The 11,378-nt window shown below is 39.7% G+C and overlaps 1 protein-coding gene across 1 annotated transcript; it reads left to right on the forward strand.

Annotated features, from left to right (window-relative positions):
- Window positions 1-249: 249 nt before the first annotated feature.
- Window positions 250-4,091, forward strand: NR0B1 (nuclear receptor subfamily 0 group B member 1). The gene is made up of 2 exons (XM_007433049.4): window positions 250-1,155; window positions 2,611-4,091. The coding sequence occupies exons 1-2, from the start codon at window positions 465-467 to the stop codon at window positions 2,853-2,855; spliced, it is 936 nt and encodes a 311-aa protein (XP_007433111.1). The 5' UTR covers window positions 250-464; the 3' UTR covers window positions 2,856-4,091.
- Window positions 4,092-11,378: the final 7,287 nt, after the last annotated feature.

Genomic DNA, 11,378 nt, shown 5'->3' on the forward strand with positions numbered 1-11,378 from the left:
AGCTTTCCCAAGCTTCAGTTCTCCAGCTGAAGAATAGAATGCGGGGATGATACAGTAGAAGGATTTGCATTTTTGCCCTTTTCGGCCTTGCTCTACAAGCTATTTTAACTGGGGGAGGGCCAGGAGGCGACACAACGCTGTCAGTAAATATTTTGCCTCAGCAACGATAGCAGCACGTTGCAAGCTTAGCACAAAGACAAATAGTATAGGCGCTCTCCTTCTCTGTAGCCTGGAAGAGGGGAGGAGAGAAGGTGGAGTTTTCAAGGCTCGCTTTCCTTCTTGTTTTCCGCCCTGTCCTTTTCTCCCAGCCAGTAACGAGCGTCTGCACCTTTGAAGTCTAGCGCTGCAGAGCGCGGCTACCCGCGCGCTATAAATAAGTTAAGGGCCGAGCAGCGCCTTTGATTGGGGCCGAAGGAGCGCCGCTCGTCCTCCCTGCGAGTCCGCAGCGGCCTCCCCTTGGAGACATGGCGTGCATGGACAAATGTCGGTGCTGCACGGACTACCGGAGGCAGAGCAGCATTCTCTACAACATACTGAAGAGCGAGGAGCAGCAGCAGCAGCAGCATCAGCAGCGGCAGGAGACCAGAAGCGGGCAGCAGCCGGCACCCCAGCCGGGGCAGGAGCCCTACGCGCCGGCGCTCGGGTGCTCGTGCGGCACGCAGAGGCGAGTGGCCCTCAAGAGCCCGCAGGTTGCGTGCAAGGCGGCTTCGGCTGTGTTGGTGAAGACGCTGCGCTTTGTCAAGAACGTGCCCTGCTTCCAGGAACTGCCTCTGGACGAGCAGCTGGTGCTAGTGCGCAGCTGCTGGGCTCCCCTGCTCGTGCTGGGGCTGGCCCAGGATCGAGTGCACTTCGAGACAGTAGAGACCACGGAGCCCAGCATGCTCCACAGGATACTGACCAACAAGCGCTGCGATGAAGAGCAGCGGCGGCGGAGGCAACTCCAGTTGCTCCGCGAGACCCAGGAGGAGTTGGAGCAGAGCTGTGGGAATGGCAGCGGCGGCGGCGGCGACAGTGGCGGCAGCAGCAGCAGCAACGCCAAGCTACCGTCGGCGGCAGAGATCCAGAGTATCAAAGGTTTCCTGGCCAAATGCTGGAGTTTGGACATAGGCACCAAGGAGTACGCCTACCTCAAGGGGACGGTCCTCTTCAATCCGGGTAAGCCAGCCGTTTTGGTAGTGCCTGGGTTCGACTTGGGACAAGCGTCAAAGTTGGGGACCCCCAGATGTGTTGGCCTGCAACTCCTATCGGGGACTCCAACTCATCTGGAAGACATCTGGTTATGGAAGATTGGCTCTGGGGCCTGTCCTCCTGATAGCACCTTGGGAGGAAATTCGACTGGTCTAGCTTTGCCCATGTTTCCGTGCTGGCCAAAGCATCTTTAACAAAAAAACAACCCCCCCCCCGAAAATCGTATTTCTTATTCAATAACTGGAAATTAGTATTTAGCTCTGACCTGGAGGTGTGGGAATACAGCGTTTGGGGATTAGACTGCTGGCTTCTGTGTTCTGTATTTTTAAAAACTTACTAAACTAAATGCCTAATAATAATTTAGTAGTAATTCTGCTTCTTGGTTTCATAGCAGGTGATAGAGCTTATAGTGTGAATTTTGTGAATTGAAGTGTTGGAAGAAGTACTAATCTGAAAAAGCCTTCTGATAATACTTGATGTGGAAGCAAATTTGAGTTTGCAAGGGTTGCATGCAGACTGCAAGAAAAGGAAAAAAAAAAGTCAAAACTCTACTTGCTTCACACCACTTGGGAAGCTATAAACAGGCAGTAGTCCAGTAAAGCATGTTAGGTTTGGATTTTGAAAAATAAATAAACAAACAATATTCCATGTGCAATATTGTTTTCTTTCTGTGTCAAAGAAAACAAATAAATGATGGACTTACCTCAAAATTGTGTTAGAACTAGGGGTACCTTTGCTTCAGCATATCTCATTTAAGGATTTAATCTAAGAAAAAAGAAAACAAAGATTTGTTTTGGTTAGTCAATAACATTTTTTTTAATATGTGGTGTGGAAGGATATGATTTAAACCTTATTAAATTACATAATGTGTGAGATGGAATAACTGAGTACATTAGTTATGAAGACATTAGGGACTGAATAATAATTTAATCTGAAAAATTTACTTGCAATAATATTGAAAGTTATATTCTTAAACCGTCCGAGCTAGTTGAGATGTACCATTTATTCATTATTAAAACAGTATAAATAATGCTACTTCCTAGGAACAGAGGTAAGAGAGAAAAACACTCATGTCAGTTTCTGTGCTATTCATCAGGTCTGAGTTAAATTAAGATTTTAGAATTTTCTGTGTATTCAATAGAAAAACTTCCATCCCAGTTTATTAGTATCTCTTTGGAGGAGAATAGATCGAAATGCATTCCACATAACGGCCAGTTTTGATATGAATCTATTGGCATGATAACTCTTTTGGACTACTTGTTTGAATTTGCAACTTTAGTCAGATGGTTCAGTGCAATCTGCTATATTATTAACAGCAAGTGGATCTGTTGTAAGTTGTTTATATTGCAAGTGAAAAAAATAATATCAAGAGATAACATAATGTTTATGTCCTGTCCTCCTTCCTACCCCCTTTCCTTTTAGAGTTGCCAGGGCTGCACTGTGTGCAGTATATCCAAGGACTGCAACAAGAAGCACAACAAGCCCTAAATGAACATGTCAGACTGATTCACAGAGAAGACCAGGACAGATTTGCCAAACTGAATGTGGCTCTTTCCATGCTCAGAACAATTAATGCCAGTGTTATTGCAGAACTTTTTTTCAGGCCCATCATTGGAACAGTAAATATGGATGACATGTTGTTGGAGATGCTTTGTGCAAAATTATGAAATCATATGTGAATGAAGCATGACAATTCAACGTGAAAAGTCTGATGACAAAACAGTGTAAAGTATTGTAAAATAAACTAACTTATTGTTTTTAAAGTGGCAATATTTTTGTATTCAGCAATGGAATGTTCTTTGAGTCCACTCCGTTTTATTAATTAGAAGTATCTTAAAGCATTTCATCAGCACATCTAAGTTCCCTTGAAAAATAAACGAGTAATTCTATGCATGTGTACCCTGAAAGGAGGTCTGTGGGGTTCAGTGACTTTTTTGTAGGACAAGAGTATATAGGACTGCAATTTTTGCTTTGTTTTCAAAGAAGTAAAAATATTCTGTGGTTTACAACATTAAAACCTAGACTAATCTGTGCAGTATGTATACAATATAGAAAGTATTCAATCAACTGCTATTACAGTTCCATATTTTTAAAGCATCTGTTTGATCAAAGAGGATGCAATATTTTGTCTTGCATCTCATACCTCTGTTTGTCCATTAATTTAGATTGAGCAAATTCACTTGACAAGCTTTAGAATGTACTTCATTATGTCTCAATCTAGAGAATAACACTAAATGGGATGGGGTGAAAAAAGTGTATTTATTTCTAGATAGAAGACAGATGCACACACACATACACAAATACAAGCTTTTGGTTCTCACAAATGTCAGTTCTAAGATATTGAATAAGATGTATTTGAATTTGAATCAAACTCAGTCCTGTAATCGGAATTGTCAGTGATTGCAAACAATTCACTTTTTAAAACCTTGGGTAAAATAGAATATGTAGATTCAAAGCTGTGGATCTGATTACAAGCATTCTTGTAATGCATTATATTAACCTAAAAGTTGCATCTCTCGTTAGAGGGATTAGAATGGGACTCTAATACAAATCTCTAACTGTATCATAAAAGCATCAGGTTTTGCTTTCTGTTTCCAAACATTTTTGTAATTATTTGAACTTACATACTTCATATGGCTAACTGCTTTTACCAGAAAATAAAAAGGGAGGAAATATTAAAAAATTAAAGCTTACACCCAAAATTAGTATACATTTTCTTAACTTTAGAATTCCATTTGCTAATTTGCAGAACAAAATCAGTGTTAAGTTACAGTAAATGCAGTTACTGATGAACCAATAGATGGGGAACAAAGAATGTTTCAGCAACTATTACTATTCTGCTAAAGTATGATGTATTTTTTGTGAAAATATGGAGACACTCTTTAAGACTTGGCAATTGTGCATCCTTAATTCTTGGTCATCTTAAAAGTTTAATAAGAACATTGTTTTTTAAACTTACAATGCTAGATAATATATTTTCAATATTGTTATGCATACACATAAAATTGTTAACCTGATACAGTCTACATACAATTTTTTGATGCACTTTCAAAATATTTCACAGAAAAACTGGAAAAAATAATGTATAAGTAATTTTATACTTATAAAGAGTATAAGTATAGTATAAAAATAGTAAATTAAGAAAAAGATGTGATTTCAAATTGTGTGAGAAGCATTAAAACAGATGAAGCTTGCATAATTGGGATTCACACTAAAAATCTGTTACATATAAATAGTAAGCTGCATGGATAAAAAATTGTACGTGCCCCATTAAAATTCAAAATTATATCTGTAAGTACGCAAGATCCCTTTGAAATGAAAACATAATTATTGTTTTTATTCTGCACGATATTCATTGTGAATTATTATGCACAAAAATCCTAAATAGCTCCGATTCTATGGAATTAAGTCTAAATCTTGCTAACTGGTGTGTTTCCTCTGAGAGTCAATATCACATCAAAAATAGTAGTTAACATATTTCCATTTATATAATGTATCATACCATTGGTGGAATGTGACATTTTATTACACACTGAAGACAAATTACCAGTCATCGTTGATCTAAATTTGGATTAATTGCTGCCCAGTAATGGATCCTATTTCTGTCGTTTTGCTGATTTTAATACTCCAATCCCTATCTCAGATAGGTATACAGAATATCCCTGGGTTCATGATGATGGATCAGAAGCTTTATATATTGCATTTGGCATATTCCTGAAAACTGAGATGAGAGGCATAGGATGCAACCTGAGGTTCTATAGACAGCAAATGTAAAGACGCACAGTGATAATGGCAGTTTATCATTTTTGTTGGAATCCAAAAGGGTGAATTGTGCATGGGAACATAACCTGCATTCTGATTGGCCTCATGCTCTGTCATGCGGTTTAAAACAGTGCCATATATTAAATTGTTTGGTTTTGTTTATTTTTTTTCTTTCAAAGGGAAATATCTAGCTGATATTTTATCCATGAAGTTTAGTATTAAGAAAAACAACAAAAATCCACAGCAGTTGTCCTTTGTAAATATGAATAGTCATGAAAACCCATTCAATGGGGGTTTTAAATTGTAGATTACAATAGCAGCAGACACAACAAATAAAAGCAATGAAAGGTCCAGCAAGCAAATTTAAAAGAGATGCCATTTAAACATCCAATTTTATAAATACTTAAACTGGCTAGGGTTACTCTCAGTACAATCCAATGACAGGCTGGTCCACTTAGAAATAAGTTCACTAATTGAAATAATTCCAGGTATGCATGTTTGGATTACAGTTTTCATCTTTAATCTGAAGTTATTGGTGAGCTGCATCATCATCATAAATTATTTAAAATGATTATACAGGGCTGTATTGATAAGTCTGAAAAATGCATTCCTGCCATATGTACGTATAAATATATATATTGTTTTATAAATTTATAACAGATCCCTGTTACCAGAAACAGCTTCTCCACTAAATGTTTTCCCCTCTCCTATCTCTGTTGAATACTTCTGGCATCTTCTCCCACACATTAATTTCTTTTTACTTTCTTCTTTCCTTGTCTAGTTTATCTCATCTACTTTTTGTTTCTTCTATGATCTAAAACATAGAATTTAAATCCTGAACATCATATCCTTTATCTTGAAAGCACTGCTTCTGGTTGCTAAGTAGCAAGAAGAAGCAACTCTACGTACGAAGCAGTGGAGATACTGCTCTGAGTCGTAATATTACAGATCAAAGAGGAATATAAGCATGGTAGTGATTTTATAAAACTCCCATTTCAAAAAGCTGAACAGGCCAAGTCTGCCTTCTGGTTATTTTTGAATTGTTTACTGCAACTTATTCCAACCGACTGCTTTCCATCTATCTCCATCTATTCTGACTTTCTTCATTGTCAGTCAGTGTGGCCAATGGAATCAGTGAAAATGGACCTATGACATGATAATTGTTATTTAATGAAAATATTATTGTGTACATACACACACGGGGAAGCAGAAGAAGAAATGAAACAGATACGGGCTGAAAATGGTAAATCATCATGTGCCACACCACTTGATAGGATAATTCAATAGTCGTGTATTGATTTTTTAGGCTGCCAAATCAAAAAGACTGAGGGCAGTGAGAGTACATTGCTGCAGCTATAGACCAGTCACTGCAATATGGAGAAAAAATAAGGAAGAATTATGCAGTTCCAAACTAGGATCAGGAGCTAGCACGGTGCAGCAAGAATTCCAGAGAACCAGTGCTGCTAGCATTAACCATGTACAGTACATATTTTCCTATTTCTTTTCTGAACCATTTTTTTCATGTAAAAAGTCTGAAAGCCTCATTGTAGGATTTTCTTAGCTAAAAGTGATATTATCAACTGTTTCCTTAATTATCCTAGTAACTACAGCTTTTATTAGGAAGTAGCTGCTGTTAATTTTGTGCAAATTATGATTTGCAGAGCTGGATTTTCTCCATCTTTAATTATAAGTTTTTATTGTTGATCAATGGAACTATATCTGGCATTGCATTTTCATTAAGAAACCTGAGGTTTTAAAAATAGAAAATAGTTTTAAAAAATGGTGATGCATTCTGCTTTTTAAACTAATTCCAGAAGTTGTCTAATAATCTCTAGGATTTCTATTAAATGATAAAGATAATTCTACATTTCCTGGCCAAATATTAAAATTTAAGTGAGTGTAATATATTAAGTGTTTTTATTATAGATTTTGAGTTATTAAAAACTTTTGAATAGTATATTGGTAAAAACACAGATAAATGACACAAATTTTTCTGGGTGTTTGAGAATAGGAATACTTCATCTAGTGGCTACTTTAGGTATTGCAGTTCATATAAAGGTATTCTGATATAGTATGTTTTTCTATTCCATCTCATGAAATAGGCTACTACCGTTAATGTATTGCTGAAAACCATTTATTGAATTACACCTTATCTTTTAAAAATATTCATGTGGAAATGAAATATGAAGTATCAGGCTTCATATTCTATCATGGAAGGGAGGGAGGGAGAAAGATTTTCCTGCGGTGAAATAATGTTAAAAATCAGCTATGTTAAAATTTAAATTATACAGAATACTTGAAAAGCAGGCACTATACAATGTAAGTTGTGAATAAATTATACTTGAAGGAATGTGCAGGCAACTCAAAATCTTTCTGTCCTGATAAAAATATATAATTAAATGAAAGTGAAAATAACCACAGTTGTGACATCTCAAAATTAATGGCAATAGTACTGAAAAAAAAAAAAAGTGGGCAAATTGATCTGGACTATTGGCCATTCTGTTCCCTTGGGTGGGGTTCTCCTGGACATAATGCTAATTTAAAAATTCAGTACATTTGGCACCACTTTTCTCAAGGTAAAAGAGAAAATGTCTAAGGTTTTGATCCGGACATGATTCCTTCTTAGTGGTACATTTAATGAAAAAGCCAGGTAGGAAGGCTTTGTCCATGATTTATTCCTTGGAGAATTTATAGAAATCCATAAAAATGAGAGACTGCAGACCATTGGGGGCATGATTATACAGTAAAAGGCTAAACTAAACTTTTTCATACATGCCATGGCCACCTTGTAACTAAATAAGTGTAACATCACCATATTCCATGAATCCAAAATGTCATCTAACATATATAACAATTTCATGAAAATTCCTTGGAGAGAACTTCTGAGGCTAATTGCATTTAATAAAATTAAATGCAAAAAGAACAAAGAAAAGAAAAGGAGGAGAATATCTTTACCAACACTAGTTATATGTGGCTTGGAGTGTCTTCGATCACTTCTGGCTGAATTGCCAACTGCAAAGGCAAAGATAGTGGCCTACCATGGTTTTGTTTTCATGATATCTTTTGCAGCAACTAGAAGACCTTAAAAGACAATTGCTGCATGGTCGATTTCGGTATCTGTGACTGTGTGCTGCCAAAGCCAAGCCACTCTGTGCTGAGACCAGCAGAAGTCCAGAGAGGAGGCTGGCAGAATGACCTTAGGATAAGGCTGGAGTTGGAGATTCAGTTCCCATTATTCCCAGCATCATAACCAAAGGCAGGGAATTGTGGGTACCATTGTTCAACGGGGAGGACATGAATCTGCTTTCCATACTTGGCTGAAGTTGCAGGCAGGGAAGAAGTTACCTCTCTTTGCCTGACCTTTATGGGACTTCCCAGACAAAAGAAGCATCAGATCATCCTCCCTGCCTCCAGGCATCCATTTCCTTGGTATCCTGGTGAGGGGGGAGGAGGCCAGAAACAACCCGCTTGGTCTAAGCCTGAAATACTGAGCAAACTCTTCTCTTTTACAGATTCATTTTGCCATATTGAGTGATCCATCTGATAATGTCAAAGCCTAAAGTACAATTATACTTGAGCTTGGCCCCCTACATCTGGCCTCTAGGCTAACACCCTTGGCCCTGCCCCTGCAACAAGGCCCTGCCTGCAAGCTCTTCATCCCCAGGGTTTCCAAGTCTAGTTTTATACAATTTTTTTTTTTTTGTCTGCGCTCAGTCATTGCTGACCCTGCAGTGACTGCTTGGACAAGTCCTTGCAGTTTTCAAGGCAATTGTTTTTCGGAAGTGGTTTGCCAGAGCCTCCTTCCTAGAGCAGAGCCCAGCTGGCGAGCTCAGGAGGCGGGGTTTCCATTGCTTCGCACCCTTTTCGGGCGCGCGCAGTTTTTCGCGCTTACTGGCAACTGCTCCCAACTCCTTTTTGCAAGGCGCCGCCAGTATTTTTCCTCCCACCGGAGTGAGAGTACCCATTTTTCTACTCACATGAGTTTTCGACCTGTTGGGTTGACAGGAACTGGGGAGGAAACAGGAGCTCACCCTGTTTAACGCGAAGGCTGGACTCAAACCGCTGAAGCGTCGACCATTTCTGGCCGGCAACTTTCAGTGTCATGAAGCCGCTGCGCCACCGTGTCTTCCATGTTTTATACAATAGGTTTGGTGAAAGCAGACTCACTTCATTCAGGTGAAGCCAGGCCTCCTCTGCTTGTGTGGCAGGTGTGAGACTAGGCTGCAGCTGCCATAACCTAAAGATGAAGCAGGCAACATAAGCAGAGAGGACAAAAGCCAGGAAACATATCTATGAGATCCCTTCAGGGAGGTAGATAAGAAGGAAGCAAGTCCTTAAGGAAAATTAAGGAACAAACAAAGGACCTGAACCAGAAAGAGGAGGTTGGGCCTGAGCACATGGAGGCCCTCGCCCCAATCCCATCAACTTGTACTTTTGGGGATAAAAGGGGTCCCAAAGCCCGCCCACTCTGAGTCGTCTGAGTCATCTGAGTCTTCTTGGTCATCTGAGTCATCCAGACTTGGCGGCTCTAGCTAGTGCCTGGCAGCCTAGTTAGGAAGGGCGTGGGTAAGTGTGTGTATGTGTATGAGAAGAGCAAATATACCTTGCAACCAGTAAAGTTTTGCTGTTACTTTAAATTCACTGGGTCTCCGTGTATTACAAAGAACCTCTCGTGCCCCAGTGTTCGGTTGGAAGTGATTTGTGTGTATCCCCAATTATTTCCCTGCTGTTGACCAGGGCTGTGTGTCTGTCTGCTCCAGCCGCACCTATCTGGAAAACCCAGGTAGAAAGCAAGGGGGGCTGACAAGATCTGTGTGCCTCAATAGGCTGTGCGTGTGTGAGTGATTTGTGTGTATCCCCAATTATTTCCCCGCTGTTGACCAGGGCTGTGTGTCTGTCTGCTCCAGCCGCACCTATCTGGAAAACCCAGGTAGAAAGCAAGGGGGGCTGACAAGATCCGCGTGCCTCAACAGGCTGTGAGTGTGTGAGTGACTGACCATAAGCCGAACCTGGGAGCAGCGTCTGTAACACAGGGAAGGGGGAAAAGCCCAGATAATCAGAAGCAGGAAACTTCTATGAACAGAGTGGCTCTCTTGGAAGGTTCAGACATCCCCCTTTCCCCACTGAGTAGGAACATCTAGGAAGAGGTTGAATGGCACCTAAGTAGTATTCCAGCTCACACACCCCCCCCCTTGGCTGCTGCATTTTGTGTTAACGTTGGTACTCTATGCTGGCCTATGACCACAATAAATATTTAATTTGATTTGGTACTGAGGCAATTGTGATGCTGCCGTGTACTTAGAAGCAGCAACATGAGTAATGCTATATCTAGGAACATTACCATTGTTCCCAACTTCTCCCAACTTCTTTAAGTGGTCTTGTTGCTTTGCTGAGAAACTGGAACAGAAGTCTTTGAAAGCACTCTGTAGCAAGCCTCTTGTTTTGGACATTCTTTAGGACAAGCTACAATCCTTTAAAGATGAGCCATTACCCACTTGTCCCAAAGGACTTGGATTTTGCTGGGACCAAGAGCAGATTAAAGTGCCCTAGGACCCAGGATTGGACTCCTTGGGAATAAGTACCCCATAGAATTTCAGGGAGAAAGCTTTGAAGTTGAATTACCACTGGAACATCCCTATAAATATGAATAATAAAGCATCTTTGTGCCACAGCAAGCAGGACATTAAAAATTACCCCTTAACCATTAGGAACAATACATGTAATGAAAAAGATATAGGAACAGAAATTTCATTTAAAAGTGCATATTAAGTAGGAGCAGCCTTTCCATTAGGCAGAGGGGACAGCTATCTCCAATGGCATATGCTAAGAAGCCCCAAATAGAGCTATACAGTATGTTATACCTTGTAATATCTTCAGGCTGATCTGAACTAAACTAGTTCCCTTAAGTGCAGTGGAGGGAATTATGGCATGAAAGAAGATGGAAAAGATTTAACCATTGGTTTGGTTAGTCTATCCAGCTTTTGTATAAGGAATCAAGTATGGTAGAGAAAGTGCCATGATGCCTTCTGCTGTAGGCAAACCAGAACTAGTGGTCTGAAGAAAAAGGCAGAACCTTTCAATAAATGTGATTATTCCAAGAATAATCAAATATACAAGAATGTGCCAGAACTCAGGAAAACCCTGGGATAAAAAGATTCAGACAGTACTTTACTGAAAATCACCATCAATAGCACATAGCTCAACACTTCAGATCTCTGAAGTTCCTTAGTAGTATTAATGTTCAAGTGTTCCTTGGTTCCTTTCTTTTGAATTCTGATGGGTACAACCTTGTGTGTATCTTTCAGTGTTTACTGGCAGCACACATGAGTAATGCTACATCCAGGAACATTACCTTTGTTGTCCAAAATGTTGAATATTTTGGTACCTATTACACTGACATACTTTTCTAATAAAATAATAAAAGCAAG

This window comes from Python bivittatus, unplaced genomic scaffold, assembly GCF_059951505.1.
Source record: "Python bivittatus isolate LINGU-HERP-01145 unplaced genomic scaffold, Pbiv_v1 ctg000350_np1212, whole genome shotgun sequence".
Taxonomy (NCBI): domain Eukaryota; kingdom Metazoa; phylum Chordata; class Lepidosauria; order Squamata; family Pythonidae; genus Python; species Python bivittatus.